We start from the raw sequence: 27,446 nt of genomic DNA on the forward strand, positions 1-27,446 counted from the left end.
AATGACATTTTTAACAGAAACAAATCTTAACCTGTATCTTGAACTTTTTCTGAATTACTAAACTGCTCTTTAAGTAAAATTTACTCTTCCCATTTGAGTTGTAACTGCAGACAAAGAAATTCTTATGCTTCTCATTGGTGTCTTTCAATGTAATGAACCATTCCACCATAAACCATGAAAAAGGTCTTTTGGGGCTGCTTATCATTGATGCCATTTGCAACAGCATAAACTGAGACACGAACAAGATCTTCACAACTAGCACATACTCTGTTGTGATTATATATGACTTTTATATTTTAGTTAAATGGATTTACTGATCCAAATATCAACCAAAGTTACCTCACAAAAACGGTAAGTGTATTTACAGAGTGAATAAGTTACATAGTTGTCAGAATAAAAGTGTCTCGGATGTGCAACAGATTTACATGCATACATTTAACACTGGACAGCAGTTAAATGTAAGAAAAAAAACCATACAGGTATGACTTTTATATATACATTACAAATAAAATAAGACATCTCTTTAACGAAACTTAACATGAAAACTTGCATTTCACGTTAATATTTTTACTTTTTATACTCCAAATTTATATTAAATAAAAATATGCATGCATAACAGTTCAAAAGATTTGACTCTGTGATGGGACTTTCTCCTACAAAATGGCAAGTTAAATTAGATCAACCATCCTTTAATAGTATAAATATATTCATAAAAGCAACCCTCTAGTAAAAAGCAGCCAAGGTCCTTAAAAAAAAAAAGAAAAAAAAGAATATCTACCAAGACCATTCATGATACTTGGGGGCCTAAGAACAGACCTCTGCAATATGATCCAGTACCTTCAGAGACAGTAGCCTAGTAACATTAGGAAATGTACTTCATAGCAGCTCGTTGTTTCAAGATACAGTAATCATATTCAAATTACAGTGTACATTGAACTGTAGTCCATTTACAATTTGTTTCGTATACACAGGCTCTCAGCTTTTGACCAACAAGTTAGCGAGATTCTGTGGCCAGCTTCATTCTGCCCATCTTTCACTCAAACAAGAGAAAAAAGGAAAAAATGTACAAGGCTTTTTAACAAAAAATATTATTTCGTGAAGGAAACATTGCACTTTTGCCAACCTAAAATTAATTTGCTATAAAGGAAGTATTGTTCAGTGTAGTAGGCTTTGGTATGCAATGGAAGTCACTTCTTCAGTAGTGAGTTGCAGTTGCTCAGTGAAATGCTAACTGATTTTTGTGCAACAGAGAACGTAGGATGTTGTCCTGGATGCTCTACGCTGCCTTTGTCCTGACAGTATTGCTACACATTTGAAGTTCTGCCCGTATCTTTTTAGAAGAAATCCTAAACGTGACAAGAGTGAGTACAGTTTGACCAAACCTTTGTAAGGCCGAGAAGACATTGAACCACCTCACTCCAGCAGGGCAGCACTCCCAGCTTGAAAGAGGACACAAGAGTCCTGTCAGAGACTTGTGCCGGAAACACTGGAGTCTGGAAGAAAAGTATTGATGACCCGGTAACTCTGAGCTCTGCGAATCATGTCACGAATCTCTATGTTCAGTTCCATTAATTTGGTACAGATTTCAGTCAGGCTCTGGTTGGAGCCCACCAGTGCATAGGTGCCAGTCTGGCCCAAAGTTTGGTGCCGGAAGTAAATGTTCAGTAGTGTCTGGACTTCATCATCAGAGCTACTTCCAAAGATATCATTGGGCCACAAAATCCTGCAATCAAACAGGAAAAGAATTTGCATATTGTTACGGGTTTATTAGCACAGATTGAAACTAGGTGGTAGAGCTCTAAAAGGAGAACTGACTTGCACCTTTATAAGCCTAAAGCAACTCCCTGTTTTACGCTGCTCCTTTGGTAATCAGACTCTAAATATCAGATACTGAAATCACATAGAAGAGCAATTCCTATTTTCTAAAAAAATCTTAAGAAAACTCATTCAAATAAGTGAAAGAGAAACTGGGCTGAATGTTAGCTGATGTCAATGATATGCCCCTGCTAAGGAATTAGCTCTACAAATAGATACACAAGAGCACCACAGTAGTACTTTTGATTTAAACAATATAATTAAACACCTTCAGTGTTGTATACATGTATGTTTGTATTACTGGTTTGTTATCCTTGTTTATGGAACACCCCAGCAAGCGTTAGTATCAATGCCCCATATATGTTCTTGAAACATACTGAACTTATTATGCTGACTCAGCACATCATTAGGTTTAGGCCGAGTTTTGGCAGATAAACAATGCATGCTTTTCTAATAACATGGAAGTCTAACATCAACCATGCAGTAAAACTTGCCTGCATTCTCTTATTTGTCGCACAGCTTTAACAAGTTCATTGTTTTTCAGACACTCCAGCATGGACTGAATAGCTGCTTCTGTGGAATTGAATGTGGGCTCCGATTCCACATTCAGAGGCTCGGCTGCAATTGCAGCAGTAGCATCCTTAAGATTTTTCTTCAACTCACTCAGTTCTCTCGACATATTTAACAGCTGTTTCAAGGAAAAAGAAGTGAGATACGTATTTTCATTCTCCATAAGCCTGAAAGGCAGCAGTGCATTTCAAGTCTCTTCTTATTATTTTATCAGATGTACATATTATTTGGAAAAGACCCCTTTTTAACACAAGGACAGCTCTTGATCTCTGTGGTCTGTACAGTGTAATGAACACACAAACTACAAATTTTTAATCTCTGTGCTTTCTCTAATCCTATGCTGTAATTTTGGATTGCTAAAATGCCAGGGTGCAATCTTTTATTTTTCTAAACAACCTTTTCTTTTTTATCCTGCTACTGTTTCTGTGTCACAGTGGAAAAGTGGAAAAAAGTGGAAAAGTTTAAGAAAACAACATTAACTTCCCTTAGCAACAATAATGTTATTTATTTACAGAACACATGCAGGATCTGATATGATTAACAGATGGGCAGGAATTGTGTAACCCTTTATCAGGCTGAAAAGTTAATATGGCCTGACTGATAAATAATTCATAAATGAGCATTTTTTTTCTGAAGATCTACCAGTTAATGTTCATATATGTTAAAAAAACACTGTGACAGGAACTAACACTGACACTTCCTTTAAATAATACTTTACAGCTCCAGCAAAATATACTATTTTCATGGTGCAACAGCTCCTATTATTGTTCCCCAGTTCCATATGCTGCACCATTTCTAACAGATGTTTTAACAAAATGATAACTGTCATATATTGTTGCAGAAATTAATCCTCTAATAAGGAACACAAAATATTTTTAAAATACTCTATTTAGACTACCCTTAGCACTAGATTCCTGGTATCCTGTCTTCTCTGAAAAGCAAACATTCTAGTCACATCAGCAGACAGCCTTTGGGACAGCTACTTAGAATACAATGTGTTCAAACTCCTTGTGCTGTATACAGCACATCTAATAAAACAAACCATTTTTATTTACTAGAGAATCTGCAAACTAATCTGTCATAAAATACATTTTATAGCTTGAAATTTTGTTTTACACCTCTAATCAAAGTAAAATATTTTTTTCCCTCAATATTTTTAAATACACATTTTACCAGGGGAAAAAAATATATATGGAAATGTAACTTATTTTACTGTCTTTCCTTAAATGATGATCATTCAGTGTACAGGGCAAAGATGCATTTTTCAAAGCAGTACGTGTTTTACGCAATTTCTGAAATAAATTTGCTTTACAATATTGTTGTTGTGAAACATTTTTGTGTAGTAAGATGTGTAGATATATCTAAAAAGGGTCAGCTACCTGGGTCAAAATAGACATAGAGAGAAGAGATACAGAGTGTTGTGTCAAAAATATTTAAGAAGAGTGCTTGTAAAAATCACAGAATTAAAAAGACTATTATGACATTAAGATTTTTTGTTAACTGTATTTTTTAAATAGTCTTGGGAAGTATCTAACTGATTGCAGCAGAAACCAAAGATCTTTGTTTATCCACAGAACAGGATCAGGAGGTACAGATATAGTCAAAATATAAAGTAGTTCTACACTACACACCTTTGCTGGTATAGTTATGAGAGGGTGCAAAAAGATTTAATTGCTGTTTGCCAAAAACTGTTGCATAAATTTCTAGTATAAGGCATATGCAGCTGAAACAGTTTGTATGGCTGGAAATCACAATACATTATCCCAGCAAAAACCTCAATTTTGCATCCATATTAAGATTAATTTACCAAATTATTTTGGTATTGTCATGCTAACAAGTACTCCTAATGTAAACCTCTCCACAAAGTCCAGATAAAATCAGCCATGATCTAGGAAAGGGATCTTTTTGCTGTGTTTGAAGAAAGCTCAGTTTCTCTGAAAATTAAGATCTCAATTCTAAAAAAAACCCATTTTTGCAAATAGTTCACACAGTGTGAGTACTCCCTACATGTAGAGCATGTGGATAAGTTAAGATTCCATGTATCATTCCAGTTTTTTTACCACTGATTCAAATGACTTTTGAAGACTGGATTTATAAAAGAACCCAGTCTCCGAAAGTGCAGTCAAAAAACAGAGGATTTCAACTATACATTAACAAAGATGCTGGTGTATTGAATTATTTTGTCTGCAGATTTGTATTCAGGGTGAAATAGTGAAATTTTTGGTGCTAGTCTATGGAAAGAAAAATAAGAAGATGAAGGTAAGGTGATTTTTTCAGTAGAAGACTTTGTCGTGTTTGTTACATACCTCTGGCATGGAGCTGACTTCATGCACCTGTCCGATAAGTTTGCAGTAGGACTGAAAAAGCAACAGCAGCTGGAAGTGGAGTTTATATAATCTCTGACACAGTTCCAGTTGCTAAGGAAAGATTTATAGGAGAATAAATAATTAATAAAGAATAGTGATTTGGGATAATTTTTAATAACTAGTCAAACACATTTGAGATATAAATTATTAGTCCTCCATCAAAAAGACATTATTTTACTAATGTATGATCATTTACTATTTCAGAAAACAAGTAATATGTTATTTCTTCTGCAGGTAGGTCATATACAGTATTGAAAATCAAAATAATAATGGCTAGCTCTCATGTAGCACTTGTCAGCATTGATCTCCAAGCAGTTTATATAGGTTAGCTTCATCGTTATCGTTTTGCAGCAGGAAAGCAGAGGCAGGGAATGGGGAAAATGACTTTGCCATATAGAACATAAAACTCTTCAAAAATTCAGAAATGGCCAAAGACCTCTTCTGAGAGGATGGAAATTCAAAAGAGAAGCAACAAAATATCTCTAGAGGCTCAAAGCTCCTGTATGCTTCTATGAGGGGAGAGAAGACAGGCAATAAATCCAGCCAGGGGAGGGAAGGAAGAAACGCCAGCTCCACAACTTAGACCTCAGCTCATGGATTTTCCACCATCTTAATGAAGCCATACAACAGGCAGACTGCACTGCAAGTGTAAAAAAAAATGTGGCCTCTACATATTCTCCTGGAATAAGTAGATGCAGTTTATGAATATTAACTTGTTTCTCCCAGCATGAGGCACAGCACCACACAGAAGACGTTAGGCACATCGAAGTCAAATAAAATGACCCCGTGTGCCAGAGAAGGCAAGTTAATGTGCTCATGGTCCTGGTATCTGGGTGTCCCTCAGGAGGGGGAATCTGGTCGTTCCACAGATAGGGCATGGTAGGGAAGCGGGAGGATATTTCACCTTTGACAAATTATGGAAGAAGTAAAAATTCTGCAAGTACAACTACGGAAGCTTCCCGCTGCTTTGGCAGGAATGACTCACAGACATGAGACGCATATTTCAATTGTCTTCTACACAGACACAGTGACCAAGGGTGGGATGAGAGATCTTTCCATTTGCTTGGAGAAGTTACAGCAGAGTTTCATGCCAAACATGGCAGAAAAAAAAAGAGGATGGTATTAATGTCTTTGCTTCCTTAATGCACTTCATACATGCTCAGCTACCAGCATGTACTTCAGCTATTTGCTGAATTGGGGGTCAGTGCAAATGCCAGCACAACATTAAGAGAAAGTACTTTAAAAACATCATAAGCATTAATTTGACTGCAGTGTTTGTTTACACATGCTTCAGTATATAAGCGCCAGGGGTTTTATTAATAAGTCCAAATTAGAACCACATTCTTAGCGTCTCCAGTTCTCAAAATTTCTTTACAAGCTAGACAAGTCTGAGGGGCTGAGGTCAAAGAAGGACTCTAGTTCTTTGGCAAATTTCCACCTATTTTGTCAGGCAAAGGTGGGCAGCAACTACCTAGCTACGAACAGTCAGCTCAGGGCACTGCCAAGACGCGGCAGAGCCATTCCCCTGCTGAAGCCCATCCCACGGGAGCTTCGTGGAGGCAAGTGGGGGCAGAAGGAGAGCAACAAGGCAGTGGCTCTTCGCCTGGTGGAGCTCCTCCTGCTTAACGCCTGGTAGCTTACTCACACCTCAGGGGCGGTCTGCTACAGAAGCAGAGTTTGGTGGGGTGAATTTGCCTGATCTGAGCTCTGTGTTGCTGTGGATAAACCATTTCTGACACCTCAGCTGGTTTGTTTCTGGTGAGCCTTGGTCAGAGCATTGCCTCCCAAGTACAAAGGGGGATCCCACCAGGCCTGGTGAGACCTGCGGGAGTTGAAGGAAGGGCAGGCAGATCCAAGGTGAGGAGATAAAGGAAAAAAGGGCAGAACCTGCTAGGTCAGAACTGATTTGTGGATTTGTGGGCACATACCAAATGTGCCCATGGCCAAGAGAATGAAAAGAGACGGCATGAGGGACACGGTCTGTTAAATAAACCTGCCCAGAGGCCGCTCTCTGGAAGTGAGGCCACACAGCACCACCAAGTTTGCATCTATGTGGCCAAACTCTCGCCTCCTAAAATAAAAAGTGACAGTTTAAAGATGGGACCTATTGGAAATGGCTCGGGCTTCTCTTGAACGAGGCTGAGGCACAGCAGAGGTTGGCTGCCAGGGAAGGTGCCGACCACGCAGGAGCAATGCCGCCCTGGGACGCGGGATGGCACAAGTGGTCACGCTTGCTCCCTGGTCCTGGTTGGGTCATGAGTGGGGACACAGCTCAGCATTTCTGCAGTCTGGATCAAAATTACTGTTCAAATTTTGGAGAACTGGTAACACTAACTAGCAGTTAAACACACACATATCTGAAGCTGTCAGGTAGTTAAAAATTAACTGAAAACCAGGACACAGTATAATGTAATCAAAAAGAAAATCTCACGATAGCTTGGCATGTAACATATGATTTTTTTTTAGTCCTTGAGGAACAATAATTCATTTTGACCCCACTGGCTGTTAAACTGAATTAAGACAAACTAAGGTCAGTTTGAAGAATCAGGTTGGACTCATTCAGTAATTAGTTATCATATCAAGCAACTCATTTTTCTTTCTTCTTGGATAAGTATTAGAAACCAATAATGGTGAAACTATTAATCAACATATAACCAAGAATGATTTGAAACTTAACGATCAATTATAAATTGTAGTTTTTCATAAAGACAAACTGAAAATTATGAATTTCAAAATAGCAAAAAATTTGATTTTCCACTCCAGCATACTATATCCAAAGATTTAATTTTTTAAAAGTTGACCATTCAAAACAGCATGTGAAAAATGTCAGAATTTTGTCACAGTATTTTTAGAGTTCACAAAACACATCTTAGTAAATTATTTTAGTCACTCCATGTAGAACCACATTTTCTACAGAGAAAAATCATAACGAAAAAGGAAAACATGCTTAGAGGTAAATCAGTGTAATTGAGGTGTATTAGTCCATCTACAGATGGACAAAGAATATGAAAGAACTTCGACTTACTGCAAGAGATTCCATTTGCTACACAGCAAGCATGGCACAGGAAAAAAGGAAAGGAAAGAAAGTAGAGTGTCAGTGTAACGCATGCAATAGGAAGCACAGCTCATCTTTAATAGCATAACTTGTCAGCAGTATTAGCAATGCTTGCCTCAACCTGATAACTGGTTGGAAATACCACATACAACATGCACAGCAGTCTCACTAAATAAAATCAAGCTTTAATTTCAATGGAAACTAACAGACTAAATACCCTCAGTTAGATCCTCAGATTTATTAGTTTTGATTTATCCCGCTCAGTAGCTCAGGAACTTACAGTAAAATTGTGTTAGAAAATTCTTGAAATAATATATTTACTTAAATTTGCTCTCTATTACTGAAATGAGCCTATATCACAGAAGTACTCAAAACATTATGCAGGGTTTTCAAGTGATTAACAGAGCTGAACTTTGTTATTTATAAATATTTTGTTATTTATTAATACTTCCATTTTTGGATATCATAGAGCTAATGAAACTTCCAGGGTAAGCCTTGTGACTGTTAGGTTTATTACTTGGCACATGACAATGGAAACATTTTGCATACAACTCTTAAGTTATGACTATCATAATAAAAAAAAATCCAAGGAAAATGCCAGATTAGTTCCACTCAGTGGCAGTGCTGCAAGTTCAGAAGGATTACTATTTCTTCCTCTCACCAGTAACGATTCACTGATTTTTCAATTGTTGTGGAGCAATAGTCCTGTTGCAATAGTAATAAAAATGTCTAATTGACCTGCATTAGCATTGCAATGATTAGAGGAAAAACCTCTCAGAAATAAACTTCTATCCTCAAAAAGAAGAGCTCTTTTCTTTGTCAAGGACTTAACATTCGCATGAATCTGTTCTCTGTGCAATTCCAATGCAGCTTTCATTAATATATATATTATATTCTCATGCTGTTTTAGATCAACAGAGTCATCATGTATGGTTGTAACCAACAAACCGGAATGACATCTGCCCAGTTGCAGCCAGATGTCAGTGCATATGCACATGATGTTAATAAACATTTGGAATTTTTATTAAAATGATTTACATTACCATCAATGCAAAGGCAGCAAATACAGAAATGTTAAATAATGCTAACTCAGCATTGACAAAGTATTTAAGCCTGCTTTCTTTCCATGGGCCTTGTTATTAAAAAAAGTATGGAAAGTATTTCCCTCAGTCCTGCACTACCCTTTTATACAACCATGACAAACTAAGCTTACACTCATGATGTTCAATTTTATGCCTTTAATATTATTTGAACATTTTTGCCTGTATTTAGTACTCTGAAAAAAAAACTTTATATCTTGTCAAATTGCATGCAGTTCACCTAAGTCAAGCTTTGTAAAGCTAAATTCAAGATAAGAAGATGAAGGGAGCAGACAGATTACTGTGCTCCAGTGAAGTCACAGGTATGCTGTTTTGCAGTTTTCAAATCTCATTTGCATCTGAGGCTCCTCTGAATTTCAGCACACTGCTAAGTTTCATTTGGACTTTTAAAAGTATTCAAATCCATATATGATTTCTAATTTGCCATGGAATTTACTTTATAGAAGGGGGAAAGCAGCACATAAGTGAATTCCATGGTCATTATTTCCCCAGAAGAACTGTCTTCTCTCTACTGCTTTTGGGAAGGGGGGGGGGAAAGAAAGAAGGCTTCATCTTACATGAAAAAACCTCCCTCACTGAACGAAAATATACCGATCTTTCAATAAATATTGCAACGTATCCCCAAATTACTGATGTTCTACTTAACATGGCTCTGTAACTTGATGATTTTAACTCCTCTTTCTATATCCTTCAGCATAAAATTAAATATTCCTTGGAGGTTGACAAGATGATAATTTTTGGAATTAACTGACATGTCTTAGTCCCCTCTCCCTTCAGCAAGGGTTCAGACAGAAAGATCCTTGCTTTCACTGTCTTTCTCAATCTCTAGTTTAACTCCTATAATAAGGCAAGTGTTGTTTCAGATTAGTAAATAGGACTTAAGCTGAGAGACACTACACAAGTAGTGTCTTTGGTAGGTGAAAATACTGAATGTTCAGTCTTTGCAGATTTTGCACAGTTCTTCAAGCAGCCAGTGAATGTCACACCTGCCTGAACCTGTAGCCACACGGAAACCCACAGCAACAGATACATTTTGGATTTTTTGAGCAAAGTTGTAGGGGGTGTAAGCATGGGGTGTAGCAAACCTGCACACCTATTAGCTTGTGGTGATTTCTGGGATGAAGAAGGCTTAAGAAAGGTATATACTGACTTTGGACTTATGGAGTAAACTGAATGTCTCGTTAGGAAGCAAATACTTACTTGAATCAGCATTGCTAATTGATAAGAAAAAGATGACAAACCACATATCTCTTTTCCAGAAAAAAGCAGTCTTCGACTAGATAAAAATTTCCCTGTTTAGAAGGGTCCAAGAATATACCGATAGCTTTACTCATCTAACAAGACTGTTACAGCGGGACAGACAGCAGAATAGCATTATGCAATTTTCTTTGTCCATAAAATAATTCCCATGTTCTTGAGACTCTCTTGCTGGACATAGCATCAAAGCTTTCACATCACAGCCACATCCAAATCATGTAATCTGTTGCAAAAATAAGGGGAGAAGACATTCTGGGACAGTAAGCTTTTACCCAGTCTCAGACAACTTGGTAGTCCTAGCAGCTGACCTAGACAGCTTCTATTTCAAGCTTCTTGAATGTCCTAGTAAGCAATTTTTGCCTTTGTCAACATTCAAGAAACAGTAACAATGGCCAAAAAATCATGTGCAATTATTGTGAAATAACATCTGATCAGAGAAACTGGTGCCCACTTGACTGCTAGCATAAGCAGGCACAGGTCCATTTAAGTGCATTTGTGATTCATCACAATTATTTCTGACCCTTAGACACTTGTGCTAACACTGAATTTAGCCTTATGCCTGTCTTGTCTACAGAGCAGACAAGTTCTACTCAAGCTTTTTACTAGCTGGTGAATTTTGAGAATCTAAGATTTCTGCCTTCTGTAGAACAAAGTATTGTTTTTCCTACTTACAATTATTTCTGACCCTTTTCCAGCAGCAGCCTATTTCTGGGTTGAGCTAAGTAACTTGGTATGTCAGAAGTGCTAAGCAGCAGTCCAGGCCCCAGGCTAACCCTCAGTGAGTCGAGGAATTTAGGCAGGTTCCCTTGTAGCTAACACTGTACAAAAGACAGCTTTTTCTACAATTATCTGATTCTTTGGCATACCTCCCTTTCCTTTCATTGCGTACCTATATGAATACACCATTTCAGGCTGAGGGAGAAGAGGAGAGGAAAGGCAGGAAAACACATCATTTGCCAGTCTAAGAGTCCTTCTCCCCAACCCTGCCTTTTTCCCATCCCTCCATTCTTTTTTCCTCCAAAGAAAAAAACTCACAAAATAGCATTTCCCAACTCATTCTGCATCACTGAAATACCAGCTATTTCCTATACATAGTATATCAATCAACCAGGATACCTGCTGATGGTGCTAATTTCTGAAAAGATTGATTTCTTAACTGGTATCAATAAACTAAATATATATTTATGTGTGTGTGTATGTACCTAGATATATTTGTGTGTCTTTGTAAAACTTCTCTTCAAAAGTGATGTAAGAGATATTTTGGCTTTGCCATAAATAGTTCTGTACAACATAAAATCATTTCACTGGCCATTTTACAGTCGCTGTTTCATCACTACCAGTCTACTGGCTTTGAATCAGACAAGTCTTGTATTTTGGGAATCAGAGTTCAAGTCAAAAAGGCCCATGTGCTGCTGGGCAGACTGTGCCTCCAACGGCTGTAGATCAAATGGGCATAATGTGGAAGCAAAGGCCATCAAGAGAGATCGTCAGAGACACTGTGCTGTGGGAAACTGCCTGCTGCTGCAACATCTTCCTAAAAGGGAGAGCACACACCAGCCAGAGAGGGTTAGCTCTGCTTCCTCAGGTAGAACAGGAAGGCAGAAGTACTTCTGCTGGGCTCTTCCCATTGCCGTTGGCTGTGACTGAGGCAACACTGGTACCTTAGAGCCTGGAGTGCAGAACTGGGTTATGCCCAACCCCAGCAGACAGACAAGAAAGCAGCATACTCTCGAGGCTCCAAAAAAAAAGATATGTCAGACATGTCACTTTAGAGGAGTGAAATACTTTCGCTCATTTATTACCTTCTCTTCTGAGTCTCCTGGCTGGCAGGTAATAACTCCATCTCGCGAGCCCCCAGCAAATGTTGCTTTGCAGTTTGCAAGCCACTGTTTTCAGAGAGAAATTAAAACAAGATATGAATAACGTCTATAGCTTGATTTGCAGAAAGGTAAGCAGTATTTTAGTTTCACAGCATAGTATGTAAACACAAAAATTTGCAGTTGAACTTATTCATACAGACTATGACAATTTGCTTTGGCTGTAACTTGGAAGTTACAGTCTTGATTTCTATTAGCATTTGAATTGCATAAATCACAAAAATAAAATAATTAATTACTAATTAGGATAAAGGAGAGACTAAGAATATTAGAGATGTCAATGCTTTAAGAGTAAGGATACAATAGTCATTTTTTTTAGTTTTGGTTCCTATGTTCTGGAAATAACATCTAATGAATCCAGTATTTGAAACACATTGTTTTACTCAATAGTATTTAAACAGCTCTGATACTACCTGCAGTCACATGACATAGCATAAGTATATATATAAAAAAGAAAATAATATATTCTAGCATACCGAGAGAGTTGCTTCTTTCCTGTTGTTGTATGTGTCCAGATATTCCTGTAGTTCTAGAACACTGAACTTCAGCTTTTCAAGAAGGCCGCAGGAAAGGAGCTGGAGAAATTAAATCAAAAAGGCTAGTACGGGTCACTTATAAAAGAATAAAAATATTAGTAGAACAGAAAGGATAGAACAGAAAAGGTCTTGGAAAAGAATACTTAGATTTAGAGATACTACTACTGAAAAATACTTGATTTGATATTTATACAAATACAATACATATAGATAGAATACTATACTGAAAACCCAACAGTACCTGTGCATACTTTGGAACTGAAATGGTTTTCTGGGTTTAACAGCTTCAGAAAGGACTTCCCTAAAATAAAATATCGCACAAAGCTTAACTAGTTAATTTCCATAGCTCTTCAGTGAGGAAAGGCCCAGCTTTTCCATGGTCACAGCAGTGGGTGAAAAGCAGGTCCAGGACTACACTTCAAAAATTCCTACCTCTATATTCCTGCACGAGGCCACATGGACCTGAGGCTGTTGGATGAATATAGGTCAGAATAAAAACAATGGGAAGAGCAGTCTCATTCCCTAACACATATCTTTATCATCCAGCTCACAGTGCAGTTCAATCATATGAAGCCACTGAACATATTGTCATCTTTCATGCCAAACTACATAAAAAAAAATAGCTTCTCCTTTTCCTTTTGCAGAGCTAGTTGGGTCCAGTAGGCAACTGTCTTATTTGGGCAAGAACAGGAGATAAGAAGTCAGAGAGAGGAGGTGGGTACCCTCTTGACGCATCTGTTCAAGAATTGACTGTAAGTGAAATAACCACTGAAATAACCCACAGGCAACACATGACTTTCTAAAGGAATATACTCACTGTTTCTGCATCTACGAAAAGGGTTGGGCATTCTGAACATGTTGTTAACATCTGAGAAGACCTTACAAACTTTGAGCCTATTCCTCGCAGGTTGTCTCCTAGGTAACTAGCGGCATCGCAGGTTAGAAAGCAGAACCTTTTCTGAATATTCTGTAAAGCAAAATAGGGTTTATCACATTCTTCGCTCAAGTAGAATCTTCTTTCCTTTGTAAATAAATGGCACACATTTTTTTTCTTCATAAAATAACACGTGCAAAAGAGACCATCTCCCTGTGGAGAACTGAATGTTTGCTCAAGGATACTGAGTAATAATTATTATGGTGGACACAGTGTACAGAAGTTTCTTCTACCAGGCAGCTGTGAAACTAGTCACAGAATTTATATCTACTACTGAAATATATTCTTTTCTGTAAAGACAATTCATTCTTTACAAAGCCTTCGACCCACGTGTAGCTTTTTCTTACCTGTACAGAGTTAACTGAGTTGATCAGCACATGACTTTTTCTGCCCATTCCGGGCATTGTTTTGTTACTATTCCATGTCAAGTGGCTAATCAGATAATGTAATGAACATCCTAATGCCAAACAGCAGCATGGAAAAATCATAAAAGAAATTCTGTTTTCTCCTGTGGGAAAAACTTTCTTACTAGAACTTTTCTGCTGCTTGGGAGGACTCCAGAAATATTGCATTGCATCCGGGAATTATTCTTCTCAGAAGGTATTTTTTTTGATATTTTGAGTTCTAAAAGAGTCTAGCCTTCCAGAAGCAGTCTAGTGCTATTACCTTCTTTTCAGTGAATACATGAATACATACAAATTACATACAAATATATAAATAATACATAAAATGAATAATAAATAAAAACAGTATTTTAGTCTTCCAGGAACTGAAATAATTATACAGATGCATACACAGCAGGTTTCATTGCCAAAATATATCTCATTAAGGCCAGCAGCTCAGGAGGTGGGAGTAACATGCAAATGTTTTTTAAAATAAAATTCATTTTTACATGATTTATCCCACGTAACCATAGGCATTTCTGCCTATGGTTAGGACCCATATAAGTGTAAGTATTCCTTATCAGACAGAAGTAAGTGCTTCCCAAATATCTATTCAGATTGCAGACATATGAATAGCCTGCTACTGCTCCTGCCTTGGGGCATGTAAGTGAAGTACCTAAAATCAGCTGAGCTGAATCCAGGACTTTATGGATAATGTATACTGCTAGACTGGACTTAAAAAACAAAGCTGTATAAACCATTACATTGTAGGGTATATACCAAAAATAACTGATAAGATGGTTAAAATAAAGCTTTCTCTACAGACAAATTATTAAGTAATTGCTTATTTGTGAACCTCTCTCTAAAGCATCTGATCTGGCCCTGATAGTAGACAAGATCAGACTGATATTTGTCTTACTATGTGTTTCTACCATTTTACTTCAACACTGAAACAAAACATGACAAGTGTCACTCAGTATGTCACTCAGTAAGTTGTCCAGACTCTCTGCTGCATTGAGTTCGCAGCAGAGACGTGGGGCTCTCACTAATTACAGCTTCTTGAATTTCCTTGTACACCTCCGATATGATCATGTCTCCCGTGTCACTCCTGTGTCCTACCAGCTGAGGATAGTCGGAGGACAGCACACTCTGAGATGAGGCTTGTTCCCAATATTTGCAACAGAGGCAGCAAAGAATGGTTGTATGCACTGACCCCACAAAAGCTCAGGACTTCCCACTCTGCCAGGGAAGTTGGGTTCAGACTGTCTTCTGTGCACTGGCAAAACAGGGCAGTACATAATTCTAAAACTTTAGTATTTTATGATCTTTTCATAACCATCTGTATTATCTTAAAGAATATGAACAAGATGAAAAAGTTAAAACATGTATGAAAAATAAGCTGTTGCACAGCATTGGCTTGGTGCTCATGGGACACCAACATACATAAAAGGGCATAAATCATTGTTTCTCTGAATGGCTGTGATCACAGAATGTGTAGAATAAATATTCATGCAATTAATCCTTTTTTGTCCATGTTACAATCTCCACATGATGCATGTGGAATCAGGCAAATGCTGCAGGCCAAAGAGCAGATACAACCTTTGAGTTTGAACAAAGCAACAATAAATCAGCTGAAGTCAGTGATATTTTCTTCTAATGATATTAGTTGCTTATTTTCTTTTCAGGTACAGAATGAAACAAAAGCACACAGATTCCACTAGAAGATTTATACAGATCAAACTTTAAACTGGTGGTACTCGAGTCCAACTCATACATTTGGGCATCACTTACATTTGAATTACTTTAGCCTGTTTAGTAAGAATGAAGCTAGTATCTCTTCTCCTGCTCAAAGAGAATTAACTGAAATTGTTTATTACACAGTGGAACAAGTGACTAAGGTTAGAACAAAACAAGTTATTGGAAAACAGACAAGCAAAAATAACCAGAAGGAATAGGTCAATAAGCAAAAGGACCTGAAAATCTTAGTGCATGATCAGAATGACAATGTTAAGTAGCTCAGCAGATACTTGATGGTATAATTTACATAGCTGGAATACTAATTAGATAATTATAGTTCAGTCAAGCTCCAGGATAAGGATTTTACCATGTATATCAAATGGCAGAACACAGAATTCTCCAAGTCTCTGAATAATAATAAAAAGTTGAAAATGACAAAGGTATTGACATTGTGGGGATTCTGACCTAGACCACCAAACCCGGTAAATGATTGTTTTTATGATCAACTAGCAGAATCATCTGAACCTTAGGCATTGGTGACAGTGGGAGATTCACTCCTTAGATACCTTTTGAAAATAAAGATTCAGTCCAAATTTTGGTGAAACTGGTGCTTACTGGAACTGCTGAAACTGCTAACTGTGCTTTTGGAAAGGAAGGAGATCTAGATTTGATCCTAACCAACAGAAAGACCTAGCTGAGATTTTAAAAGTTGAAGGCAATTTGGATAAGAGGGCTTATGGAACAGAATCCTAGAAATGTTGGTTGGAAGGGGCCTCTGGAGATCATCTAGGCTAGCCTTCAAGTCGAAGTGGGACTATTGCCAAGACTAGATCAGGTCTAGCTGAATCTTGACAGCTCCAAGGTCAGAGCTTCCACAGCCTCTCTGGGTGACCTGTTCTAGTGCTGCACTCCCCTCTTCATGAAGAATAACTACGTTTATGATTCTGATGCAGTGAAGGAATCACTAGAGAAATAAATACTTCAAAGCATTCAGAATTTGTAGGGAAGAGCCCAATAGAAACAACTTCATGGGGAATAGAAGATGAGGAGAGTTGGCCAGTCCTAAAAATAAAAAAAGAAAAAAATGAGGAATTGACAGAAGCACATTCTTTATCACTGAAAGATAGAAAATATATTAAGATATAAATCTGGCTAAATCACAAATACTTCGCTCATGCAAATACTCACGCAAAATAAAAAAAAGGAGAACAGAAAGTGAAACTAGGTTAAATTACTAAATTTGGGCACCAAAAAATAGCATGACAATGTAGGCACAAAAGTCAGAGAGTGAGATGCCAACTAAAAGTAGCAAGAAAGAGAAAGAACGACAAGAGAGTGTTCTAGAAATATTTAAGCGGAAGAACAAGGACTCATAATGGAGATGAATAGCTATTAACAGATGTTACTGAAAAGACTGAGTTGTTGAATGCCTTCTTTTGCCTTGTTCTTCCCAGAAAGGACATCTGTGACAGCTAAAACAGGTAACATCCATGAGACACTAGTAAAAATTCAGATGAGAAATGATCTTGCTAGAAAGCACTTAGAAATTTTCACATCACTGGGGATTAGGGATATTCACGCGAAGATAGTTATAATACTGGCTAAAGAAGTCTAGGAGCCATAACAGTTATCTTTGACAACTCAGGGAGTTGTACAAAACTTGAGGAAAGTGCTTATCTCAAAGAAACAAGAGCCAGGGGCTTAAGCACTAAGTTCAAGGAAATGTGGGAACATCGGGGATGAATAATAGGCAACACATTTTGTTCAGAACAAATCATGTCAAACCAATCTAATTTCCACAAAAGGGTAAAAGCTTCTTTTAGCAGGAGAAGCAATTGATCTGATATATATTAATTCACTTACTAGCCTAGAAGTAAGGAAGAGAAACCTGGCCTGGAGGTAACCAATTGGAAAGATAAATTTCATAGGATATCATTGGGATTTGCCTCAGATAGGCACTATCTAAGTCATTAATGAAAATACTGAATAATGGAATTTGCCACATGCCTCTTGAATGCACGGATGATTAAGCTGCAGGGGCTGCAAGCTCCTTGGAGGATCAGGCTATAATTTAGAATGATCCTGGTAAATCGGATAAAGAAAAAAGAACAAGGTTCTTCACCTAGGTAGGAACAATCAACAAAGCACGTTCAGGATGCAGAATAACCAGGAAGGCAGAATTTTGTAGGAAAAGACCTGGATACTATATTACAAGTAGTTACACGTGGAAAATGAATTAATTGTATCCCACCAAACAGCACGTATCGGAGAGATGTATAAACAAGAATACCCTCTATAAAACATGGATCCTCCTGTTGTAGTCAGTGCTGGTAGGAACCTAGGCTGAAGTATAGAGTCTGCTCTTGCTTTTCAAGTCATACACAGACCAACTGAAGGGAGCCCATAGCAACAGTTCAAAGTCTAGAAAATGTGACTTATAAGGAAAGTTGAAAGAACTGAGGTTAAATAGGAAAAGTTTGGGATAGGAGAAATCATGATAATGATCCTCAAATATAAGCAGCAGTTGCAAAGCAAAGAAGAATAAATCTTCTACATAACTGCTGTGGGTAGAGCAAGAAGCCATAGGCATAAAACACAGAAAGAAAAATTTTCAAGCGATAAGGAGACTGGACTATACTGCCCAGAAAAATTGTGAAGCTTCACCATAGCCTACAGGTTAACAACAGGCTAGAGAAAAAAGTTTAGAAACATTTGACAGTAATGATAGTTATAACTGATCCCTTCCTGGGCAAGATAAAGAGCTACATGAACTTCTGAGGACCCTCATCTATTAATGTGTTAAAAAGTTTCAGTTTATTTTATGGAAAGAGCTTCCTCAAAACACGGCAGCCATAGCTTCCTCAGAAGCTGATCAGCCTCGTGCTCAGATTCAACAAAGCATATTCTTCCTTTATTGATTTCCTTTTCAGATATTCAAAAAAACCCAATGCTCAATCAATCTACAGCTAAGAAGACAACTGGCTGAAACAGCATTCCAAAATATTAAAACTTGTAATGATCACGGATTTCACATTGGTGTCTATCTATTTTACTTCACTAAATATATTTATTTTGCAATTACATGAACTATTAGTTCTATAATGAGTTACCTTGGTTCTGTCCTTTTGGGTGCAGATTGAAATCCTTCAAGCAAGGCCTGAAGGCAGCCTATGTTTTATGAAAAGGGACTCATCAACTATATGAATAAGTATATGTCTACATACAGTCACTATGTGTTTTAGGTGAATGTAAATAAGAACGAAATATTCTCAGAATTTTTTCTTCTTAACCTGATGTTCTCTTCCAGCTGGGAAGAGGATTTTTAGTAACAGAAAGGCTCAGTTATGGAAACTACTTGCTGGCTCTCAAAAGTGTGTGTCTTGGAACCAGATGGTCTGCTGGAAGACATTTGATTTGACTGAATACAAAGAGGCAGCTTAGAGCAGGGAGCCATAAAGATTATCCAGAGATCTCTGAGATACCACTAGTTTACAGGAGAAGTACTTCAATAATTTCAGGAATTTTAAACAAGTTCAGCATGCTGTAGGCAAATATCCAAGATACCATTAACCTGATGCAGACTGAAATATAGGTGCCCTGGAAAATGCACTTCTTTCATTTCAACTATTAAGTTGACAGGCTGCTCCAAACAAGGATTTTGTTGCACAGTTAAATATTTTGGCAGTACTCCATGTTGCAAGCCTAGCACATATTAGGCTTGTTTCTGAAACTTCCTGTTGGTGAGGGTTGAAAGTCTTTTAAGTTAGTGACGAGTAGCAGAGTTTTATGGGGCAAATACAATACAATTCCAGACGAGCTGGGTTCTTATGAAAAACATGCGAAAGATAATACTCCCATGTTTTAACCCTAAATAGGAGAACAAAGCTACTTTTATAGGCTAAAAATATCTCTGTGACTTTAGCTAGAAAATACTGGTTTGTTGATACTATTAGCACCTTCTATTTTTCATTACTCTTCCTCAGGTTTTGCTGCTACAGAAATTTTTTTGAGAACAGCATTATATCTTTCTCATCCAGTATCAGCTGAAGAAAATGAGGAGGCTATATCTGTTTAAAATAAGGCAAGCACAACAGCAAATGCATTGTGCATATAACAGAAGTTGGAGCTAAACAGTCACTTTACAAGTTATTTTAAGGTCTTGTGCTATTCAGTATCATTTGCTGCTGTAGCTTTCAGAAGTGCGTGACAGCAGTTCCTTTAAAAGTAAATGAAAGAAAAAATAATTCTTAGAACACTTGAACAGGACTACTAACCCCTAGGCCTGAAATAATGGCAAAGGAAAGCTGAAATACACATCGTGAACAAACACAGGTCACATATTTGAAGTCAAGCTGTCATGTGCTCCGATCAGCACTGGGGTTTTTCAAAGAGTTATTTATCAGACAGTCTTTTAAAGGATGCCTAACTTTAGGTACCCAAGTTTCCAGTGGGGCAATGTTTAAAGCAGAACACAGGATGCAGCTCGAGAAGACATACCAAGTAACCCAGGTGAAACACAGAGGAAACAGGATGGAAAACAAATTCCTAACATATGATGCTTCTTCCTCAAACCAATATAATTTTAAATATATCTGCAAAGGTCTTGAGATGGTATATTTATTAATGGGGTGCCCGTTGCTAATTAAAAAGCCCTGTATGGTCTGAGACCATGTAAACTGTGCATGAAGGTACATGGCTGGTGTGTGCACTGTTGCAGCAGGCTAACCATCCTGCAGGTGTCTCATATAAAGCAGAAAAAAACAGTTAAAAAGGCTTTAAAAGTAGTTATATTTGAAAACAGACAATCATTCCTTAGAACAACTGGCGTATTTGCTCATTTTTTTTCCTTACGTTTTAGCAGGATGCTTATCTTTGCACTGGTGACACATGGTTTTAGAAGAGAGAAATGGATTTCTAGTCTATAGACTCATAGTTTGGAATTTATATTACATCATGGCAGCTGGATATTCATATTAAGATGGTTAGCTGCACAGTATTTAATCATGTTGACCTTACATAGGCATCCTCAGATTTCAAGATGAAAACACAGATTAACTATAGTTTGAGATGAAAAGGCTATTTCCTCTCTCCTGTAGTTACTGTTTCAGGCTATCTGTAGAGTACAGAAGAAAATACCCCTTAAACTGAATCCACATTTTGTAATGTTATCTTCAAACCTGCAAGTATGAGATGCATAATATTTTTATGACAAAACTGGTTCTAGAAGACAACTCTGCATGAAAATCTGGTAAAATAATTCTGCAACATGCAAAATTATAATGGCTACAGTCACTGTTAGTTCATTACTGCTACTATTACTAAGAAACTCCTAATAGCTATACACAATCTAAACAGTTTGACTTTGAGTCTTAAGCCTATATTCTTACCTTAAACAGCGAAGAGAACACATGAAATGTATAAACTGCACAAGAACCATCAGAATCGCACATGAGCTGGTTGATATGACTACGCCAAGCTTCTTCTGCATCATCACATGCTGCTGGTTGAAATGCAGCAAGGATGGCAGAAAAAAATGGTGAGGGAGGAGGCGAGGCATTCCGATCAACATCACCAAAACTAAAGAAGAGAAGAAAATAAACTGTGCTGAAAGCAGGATATGTTATAAAATACGCTATAGCAAAGAGATATAATCAGAGGACCAGTCACGGCATCTTTTAAAAATACCCATGAGCTTTCCAAATACTTTAGAAGATTGGCAAGAGGTGGGCCACAATGAGGAAGAAACCTCCAAATCAGAATTTCTATCTTCAGGCCATTATCATCTGCCTTTCCCCATTCCAGAATACTTGATTTTTTTTTATCATACAACAGTCTAAAGGAAGAAGGCTACTTCACAGGAGGATAAGAGGCCATGAGGAAAAACACCTCTTCCAGGAAAACGTAGTTATAATAGTGTATAGCAAAACTACTGAAAAAATTCTCACTGTATTCAAACATTATATATTCTGGCCTGTTTTTCTTTACCCTAACATAATGGATGGGAGAAAATCCATCCCTTCTCCACATTCTCTTTACAACAAAGAATTATCCTGGGACTCCACGATCAGTAAAATAGACTACCATTTTTAGGCGGTATTAAGCTATTTGCTTCTGTGTATTTTTCTTTGGGACGGAGAAATACTCCTTGTGCCTCTCAAGAACAGGAATTGTGATTCTAAAACAAGTGCACACACATAGAGAGAGGGCTTTGCTATGGATGCTGTACTCCTTCTCTTCATGAATAAGTGCTGATTGCAGCCAAACTCAACTCCACTCAAAACTGGAAAGAGCTGCACTCTGTATGGCCTTGCAGAAACATGTACTCGAGCCCAGTCCCGCTCGCCAGCAGCCTCAGGATTATACAGATGGCATTTTTGATAATATTGTGACCTCTTATGACCCATATGTGATCAGAAAGATGAATGTGTGGATTATATGACTTTGAACAGTTCACTAAGCAGTATTTCCATTGTCACAAATGTTTAAAAATCCTTTTGACTTTTAATGAAATACATTATGTACATAATGACTAACTACATGTATGTAGTACATACAGATGTATGCACAAATCACTTCTTGATTCTCCTGCAAGGAAAATCTTGCTTTTCTGGTGTTTGTGATAATTATGGAGGTATAGTGGGCATTGTCTTCTCACTGCTTTAAACTTATGGGAATTTTACATCTATTTTGCCCAAAATACAAAATTCCATGATGAAATTAATGAATGCCTTGCCACCACTTTGTTGTATAGTGTAAAAGGACTTGTATAAGTAATTGTTTATACCTGGCAAGAGCAAATTGTTCCAGCCTGTCAACTTTCTCTTCAGTCTCTGTCATATCCAGACTAAGGCTATCACTGCATTCAAATCCTCCAGGCAGTTCATTTGTAGACCCGGAAAGCTCATCTTCATGGGCTGCTGTATCTTGCTCTTCATGTATGGCTTCAGCCTAAGGGGACCGAACATAAAGAACTATGATGCCTTAGAAAACAGCAAAATAGTAAGTTCATTCCGCTAATAACTAGAAAAGATTTAACGAAAAGAGAAAAGCCACTAGGCAACATGTTAAATTGCACATATAAATGACAAGAATGAAGTTACACTTCATCAAAAATACTGTATTTGCTTAACTTGCTGCCTTGGATCAATACTGTTTTTAAAGATATTTCTTCAACTCAGTTCATCCAGCAAAGAATTTCAGATTTCAGTGCATTTGGCAACATAGCAGGGAAGTATTTTTTCAGGAAAAACAATAGAGTTATTGTTCCTGTCAGGCTATTCTTGTCATTTATCACTTCATAGTGTCCGCAGATGTACCAAAGCGTCTCAAAAATATGTTGAAAAAAATAATCATCTGGAAGACTATATGCATGTTTAGAATTGAGAATTATTTTCTGAATTCTCATTTTCTTAATTTTCTCATAGTTACATAATGACTTGCAAGAGGAATCCAAAGCATTTTACAGGCCACTAGCAGGATTATACTTTTACCATTTCCTTCTGTTTTTGCCCACCAGCACCTAAAGCTTTTGAATTCTCTTGTTGTTTCTTTCTTTCTCTTGCAGTTTTAGTCCAAATAAATTTTACTTAATTTTCAGTCTTTTGCCTTTTGTCTGCATCATCAATAGCACCTCTGCAAAGCAGCTTCTGTTGGGATGACTGCAGCGTGTAGCTGATTGATAAACTCTCTGTCTTGTCTGGTTGGGGTATCTCATAAGGGGTGTGTGTGTGCGTGTGTGTGTGCATGTGTGCACACATACATATATGTGCTTGTACATATATGTGTTGGGAGCTGGGAGGGAGGGAAATCTGTGGCAAGTGAAATTTGAAGACAGAAGTGGCCCTCAGAGGTTACCAGACCTGCCTGAGTCCTAAAGAAAAATTCTGGGGATTTGAATTTCTGAAAATTAAACAAGATTTGTATCAGAAAGGACAGGATCAGAAATTAAGTAAGAGAGTTGTTTTGTTTTGTTTTAAAAGCAGAAGGGATAGGAATGTTCCTGAGCCTAGGCCAGGCGAAATGAATCAGAGCACAAACCGTCCTGAAATGAGAAACGAAGGCTATATAGCTGATTTACCAGAATAGAAGTCAGAGTATGTGGCAGGAAGCATAAATGTTTTATGCTTCTTCAAGAAGCAGTTAGTATTAGCTACTTTAAAATATGAAAAATTAGCTTAAAGTTTATTTATGGCAATGAAAGTGCCTATACGAGTAAAACAGATTTTGATGGCAGTTGGTGAGGGAGGAATAAAGAAGAAACAAACACTTCTCCATACCCCCCAGAGTCTCATAAAATGCCCCAAAAGCAAAATAAAAAAGTGGGTGCTGAATACTGATGTAGGACTGGAATACACTTCTGGAAAGAGGGGATAACTCGAAAAACTACAAAATAACAACATCTGAACCTTTCTATCCCTCACGGTGTTATCCACCACTACTTTCTAATTCCTTATAGTTATCGTAAGTGTTGTAATCACTAATTTTAATAGAAAATAAATTTAATTAATTTCTTGCCATTAGCTCAATGACACCTTGACTTTGGCACTGAGACATTTCAGAAAAGCCTTACTTAGTCTGTCTGTTACTGTCCTTCTCGGCATCTGTTTAAAGTCAAGATGATATTTTTGTTTTTGGTTATGATGCAACAACCAAACATTTTTGTATAACAGTAAAGAAATAACAAAAATATACCTCTGCATTGCTGATATAGCATCAGCACACTGAAAATAAAAACAGAGGGGAAAAGAGAAACAGGAAAGAGCAGAGATTTTGTGTTATCATATTAAGTAAAATCATCTAGGGGCAAGGTTCAAGTTTTCTGATTAGAAATTGGATGATTTCTTCCTTAAAATAAACATCAAACCAGGTCTTTTAACTTTGTTTATATTGACTGCGGTTTGTTTAGAGTAAAAATACAGAAGTATGCATACTAGAAGAAAGTATCTTTCAGGCAAAAAACACTAACAAAGCTTTCTGTGTAAAGTTTAGCAATTAAAACATTATCCTTGTAACACTGGCAAGTGCCTGTCAACTTGGATCACGCATTTCACCGATACCAAACCTGTCTCAGGACTAGCTGAATTTGCCAGGAAACCTCACAAAAAAACCTCTCCTGTGATTTTTCATAATTTACCTCTTTACCTTTTCCAAAGGTTTTCATTTTTTGATGAACACTGGAGCATGATTATTGGGACATGGACATTGAAGAGATTTTCATTCTACAGAGTCTGAAACCCTGGCTTGCATGAAACTCATAAGCTGTGATTTGCACTCCTTAATTCACCTATCAGTCACTAATACATCTGGCTGCATGAGCTTGGCCACAGTCATCACCTGCAAGACTGTCTGTTCTTACTGCAGGTTCCCAAACTGAAATTCTGCCAACTTCTGCTACTTGTACTTGTTAGAAGGTAACTTGTCTAACCAACACTTGTTTTCACAAATCAGTTTATCTTTTCCACTATCATTATGTCGAGGGGTTCCCCTCCTCTCCTCACCCACAGCCCCCTTCTCCTGTCCCTCCTTCCTCCTTGGGGAGGTTTCTGACACACACAACAGGCAGCCCAGCTCCAACCTCCTTCCCTGCTCCCTGCTCTCTATGAGCTTCTGTAACTTTGCTAGACAGAGTGCTGTATCTCTTATTTGCCATCAGTTATTTGTGGCTGCGTTTGGAGGGATAGAGGGCAAGGATGGGAATGAAAGCTGGTGACCACACAATACATTTATGTTCTTCCCCTGCCCGATTCTCTTATGGTGCTCTTCTGTAGAAGACCCCCAGCTCCGACACGACAGAGAAAGCCTTCCTGGTAAGGCAACAATGTCATAAAGCCACAAAAACCAACCAACCCAAACCCTTAGATTATATCTCTGGAGAGAGAGTGAGAGCAAGAGCAGTAGATTCACCTGATGTCCCATACACAGAAGTCTCAAACAAGTATTATCAAACAAAATTAATGGAGACCCGCAGACTGGTAATCCTTTACCAACCTTACATTATGTTCAGGTTGCATCTTCTTATACAACTGTTTGAAATAAACTGTGCTGAACACGACTGTTTCATCCTCGCAAACTCTGCCCCCCCCAAAAAGCTGGCTTAATATTGTGATCATGAGTTTTAAATTTCTGAGTGCCTGCCAAAAGGCAAGAACTGAATCCAGTGCACACAACTGTACAATAGGTTCCCACATACGAAAAAATCTCAGAGAATACATGCATACACCCACACGCGAGTTAGCAAATCGTTCTTTAAAATCAGCTTGAAGAACAAAAGAGCATTCCCTTAGAGTCTAACCAGTTCATGAATTTAGCTTGTAATTAGCTAGTAACATTTTGGTGAATATATAGTGCAATATACTTAAGAAACAATAAATACAATCCTTTTAATGAGGAGAGCGTAAGTAGAAAAGACAGAGTATGAATCTGCAGGAACATATGAATGCATTGTTTCTGCTGCCATTATATATAGAAAGTGTGAATATACTTGCTTCCACAGATCAAACCTTCAAAAGCATAAGTAAAATAAACTTGTAAAAATGTTATATAAAATGTACTATAGATGGAAAAGAAAATCAAAATTCCTTCACCTTGGAACTTTCAGACACTTGGAGATTATTCATGTCAGGCAAAGAGACATCAAAGCTAGACGTTCCCATATTAAAATGATGAGGGTCTGCTGAGGTTGTGTCACATGATGTAGAAAGTGAGTCAATGTGATTTGTATCCTCAGATGGGGAAAGAGTTATAATCTGTTTAAAAGACAACAAAAGCACAGAAGAACTGAGCATACAGCTACCCGACCGTACGTTGCTCTTATGAACGTGCAAAGCAAACATTGCCTTAAAGGGCAGTGACAGTGGCTCTGTTAGTTTGTACATGGAGACATATTATAACCTTTTCAATATTTCTGTTGTAAAAATTGTATGTAAACATCCCAGAAGTGAACACAGTAAACCTGACACAGTTTGCAAAAATGGAGTCTTGTCCTATTTCTTCAGGTATTAGATACATCAGAATTATTTACCACTGATCAGTTACATGAAATTGGCACGGAGCAATGTGCTGCAAAGAGCAACTTATCAGATTTGATGCTTCCTGTGTTTAGAACTTCCTTTAAAATTCCTGTGTATGTTTGCAAATAAAGAAAAAGCCAGAAATAAAGAAAATACCACATTAAGTGCCACCCCCCTACAATTTCAGCTGCTCAGGCTGCACCTAGGCAAGAGGAAGCTGAAGGACCAGTGTATTCAAAAACACAACCCTAGCTGTTCTTGAACTGCCAGGGAACAACTTACTAGGTCCGAGTGCTCCAGGATTTGGCTGGTGGTCAGGTCCTCCTCCTCCGATGACTCATCGGAGTCCTCGCGGTTCATTTTGTTCAGGCTGGGTGTGCTCCCCGAGAGCTGGCTCTCCTCCAGCAGCTGCATGTCGCACTTGTCCAGGCTATCCAGGGAACGCCGGCGCACTCCCCAGTTGAAATTGTCCATGCTCTCGCCCTGCAATCAGGGATAGGGTCAGCTTTCTTGATCAGAAACTCATCAAATACCACAACCAATCGTTAGAACAAAGTTAGCTAAAGAATGCTTTCATGTAGAGATATAACACAAATTTGATATGAACATTATTTTGCTAAGCAATAGGGTAACAGGAGCATATACAATTTCCCAGCACTTCACCTGCAGATAAGAGCAGAAGCATGGAAATGACAGTTAAATGAAAATTCATTATTTTCAGTATTAGACGTTTTTCATGCACCAGCTGATTTAAGAATTCATTTCTGTAAGTCCAAATATACACACACCTCAATACCACTGGAGCAA

At 37.7% G+C, this 27,446-nt stretch overlaps 1 protein-coding gene across 5 annotated transcripts in view; it reads right to left on the bottom strand.

Moving 5' to 3' along the window:
• Nucleotides 1-270: 270 nt before the first annotated feature.
• Nucleotides 271-27,446, bottom strand: part of FRY (FRY microtubule binding protein) — a 202,456-nt gene continuing 175,280 nt past the window's right edge. For 2 of the 5 annotated variants that reach the window (XM_064504947.1, XM_064504949.1), the window contains exons 52-62: nucleotides 26,922-27,122; nucleotides 26,214-26,375; nucleotides 22,415-22,578; nucleotides 21,018-21,207; nucleotides 13,394-13,543; nucleotides 12,517-12,615; nucleotides 11,966-12,049; nucleotides 7,777-7,794; nucleotides 4,692-4,802; nucleotides 2,310-2,503; nucleotides 271-1,723 (exon numbers count right to left, since the gene is read on the bottom strand). In XM_064504947.1, the coding sequence (XP_064361017.1) occupies nucleotides 1,465-1,723; nucleotides 2,310-2,503; nucleotides 4,692-4,802; nucleotides 7,777-7,794; nucleotides 11,966-12,049; nucleotides 12,517-12,615; nucleotides 13,394-13,543; nucleotides 21,018-21,207; nucleotides 22,415-22,578; nucleotides 26,214-26,375; nucleotides 26,922-27,122 (1,632 nt within the window). In that variant the 3' untranslated portion in view covers nucleotides 271-1,464. Of the gene's footprint in view, nucleotides 1,724-2,309; nucleotides 2,504-4,691; nucleotides 4,803-7,776; nucleotides 7,795-10,124; nucleotides 10,387-11,965; nucleotides 12,050-12,516; nucleotides 12,616-13,393; nucleotides 13,544-21,017; nucleotides 21,208-22,414; nucleotides 22,579-26,213; nucleotides 26,376-26,921; nucleotides 27,123-27,446 lie in introns of those variants that run through there. The other 3 variants (XM_064504948.1, XM_064504951.1, XM_064504950.1) reach the window with 2 other exon arrangements.

This window comes from Dromaius novaehollandiae, chromosome 1 (genome assembly GCF_036370855.1).
Source record: "Dromaius novaehollandiae isolate bDroNov1 chromosome 1, bDroNov1.hap1, whole genome shotgun sequence".
Classification (NCBI taxonomy): Eukaryota; Metazoa; Chordata; class Aves; order Casuariiformes; family Dromaiidae; genus Dromaius; species Dromaius novaehollandiae.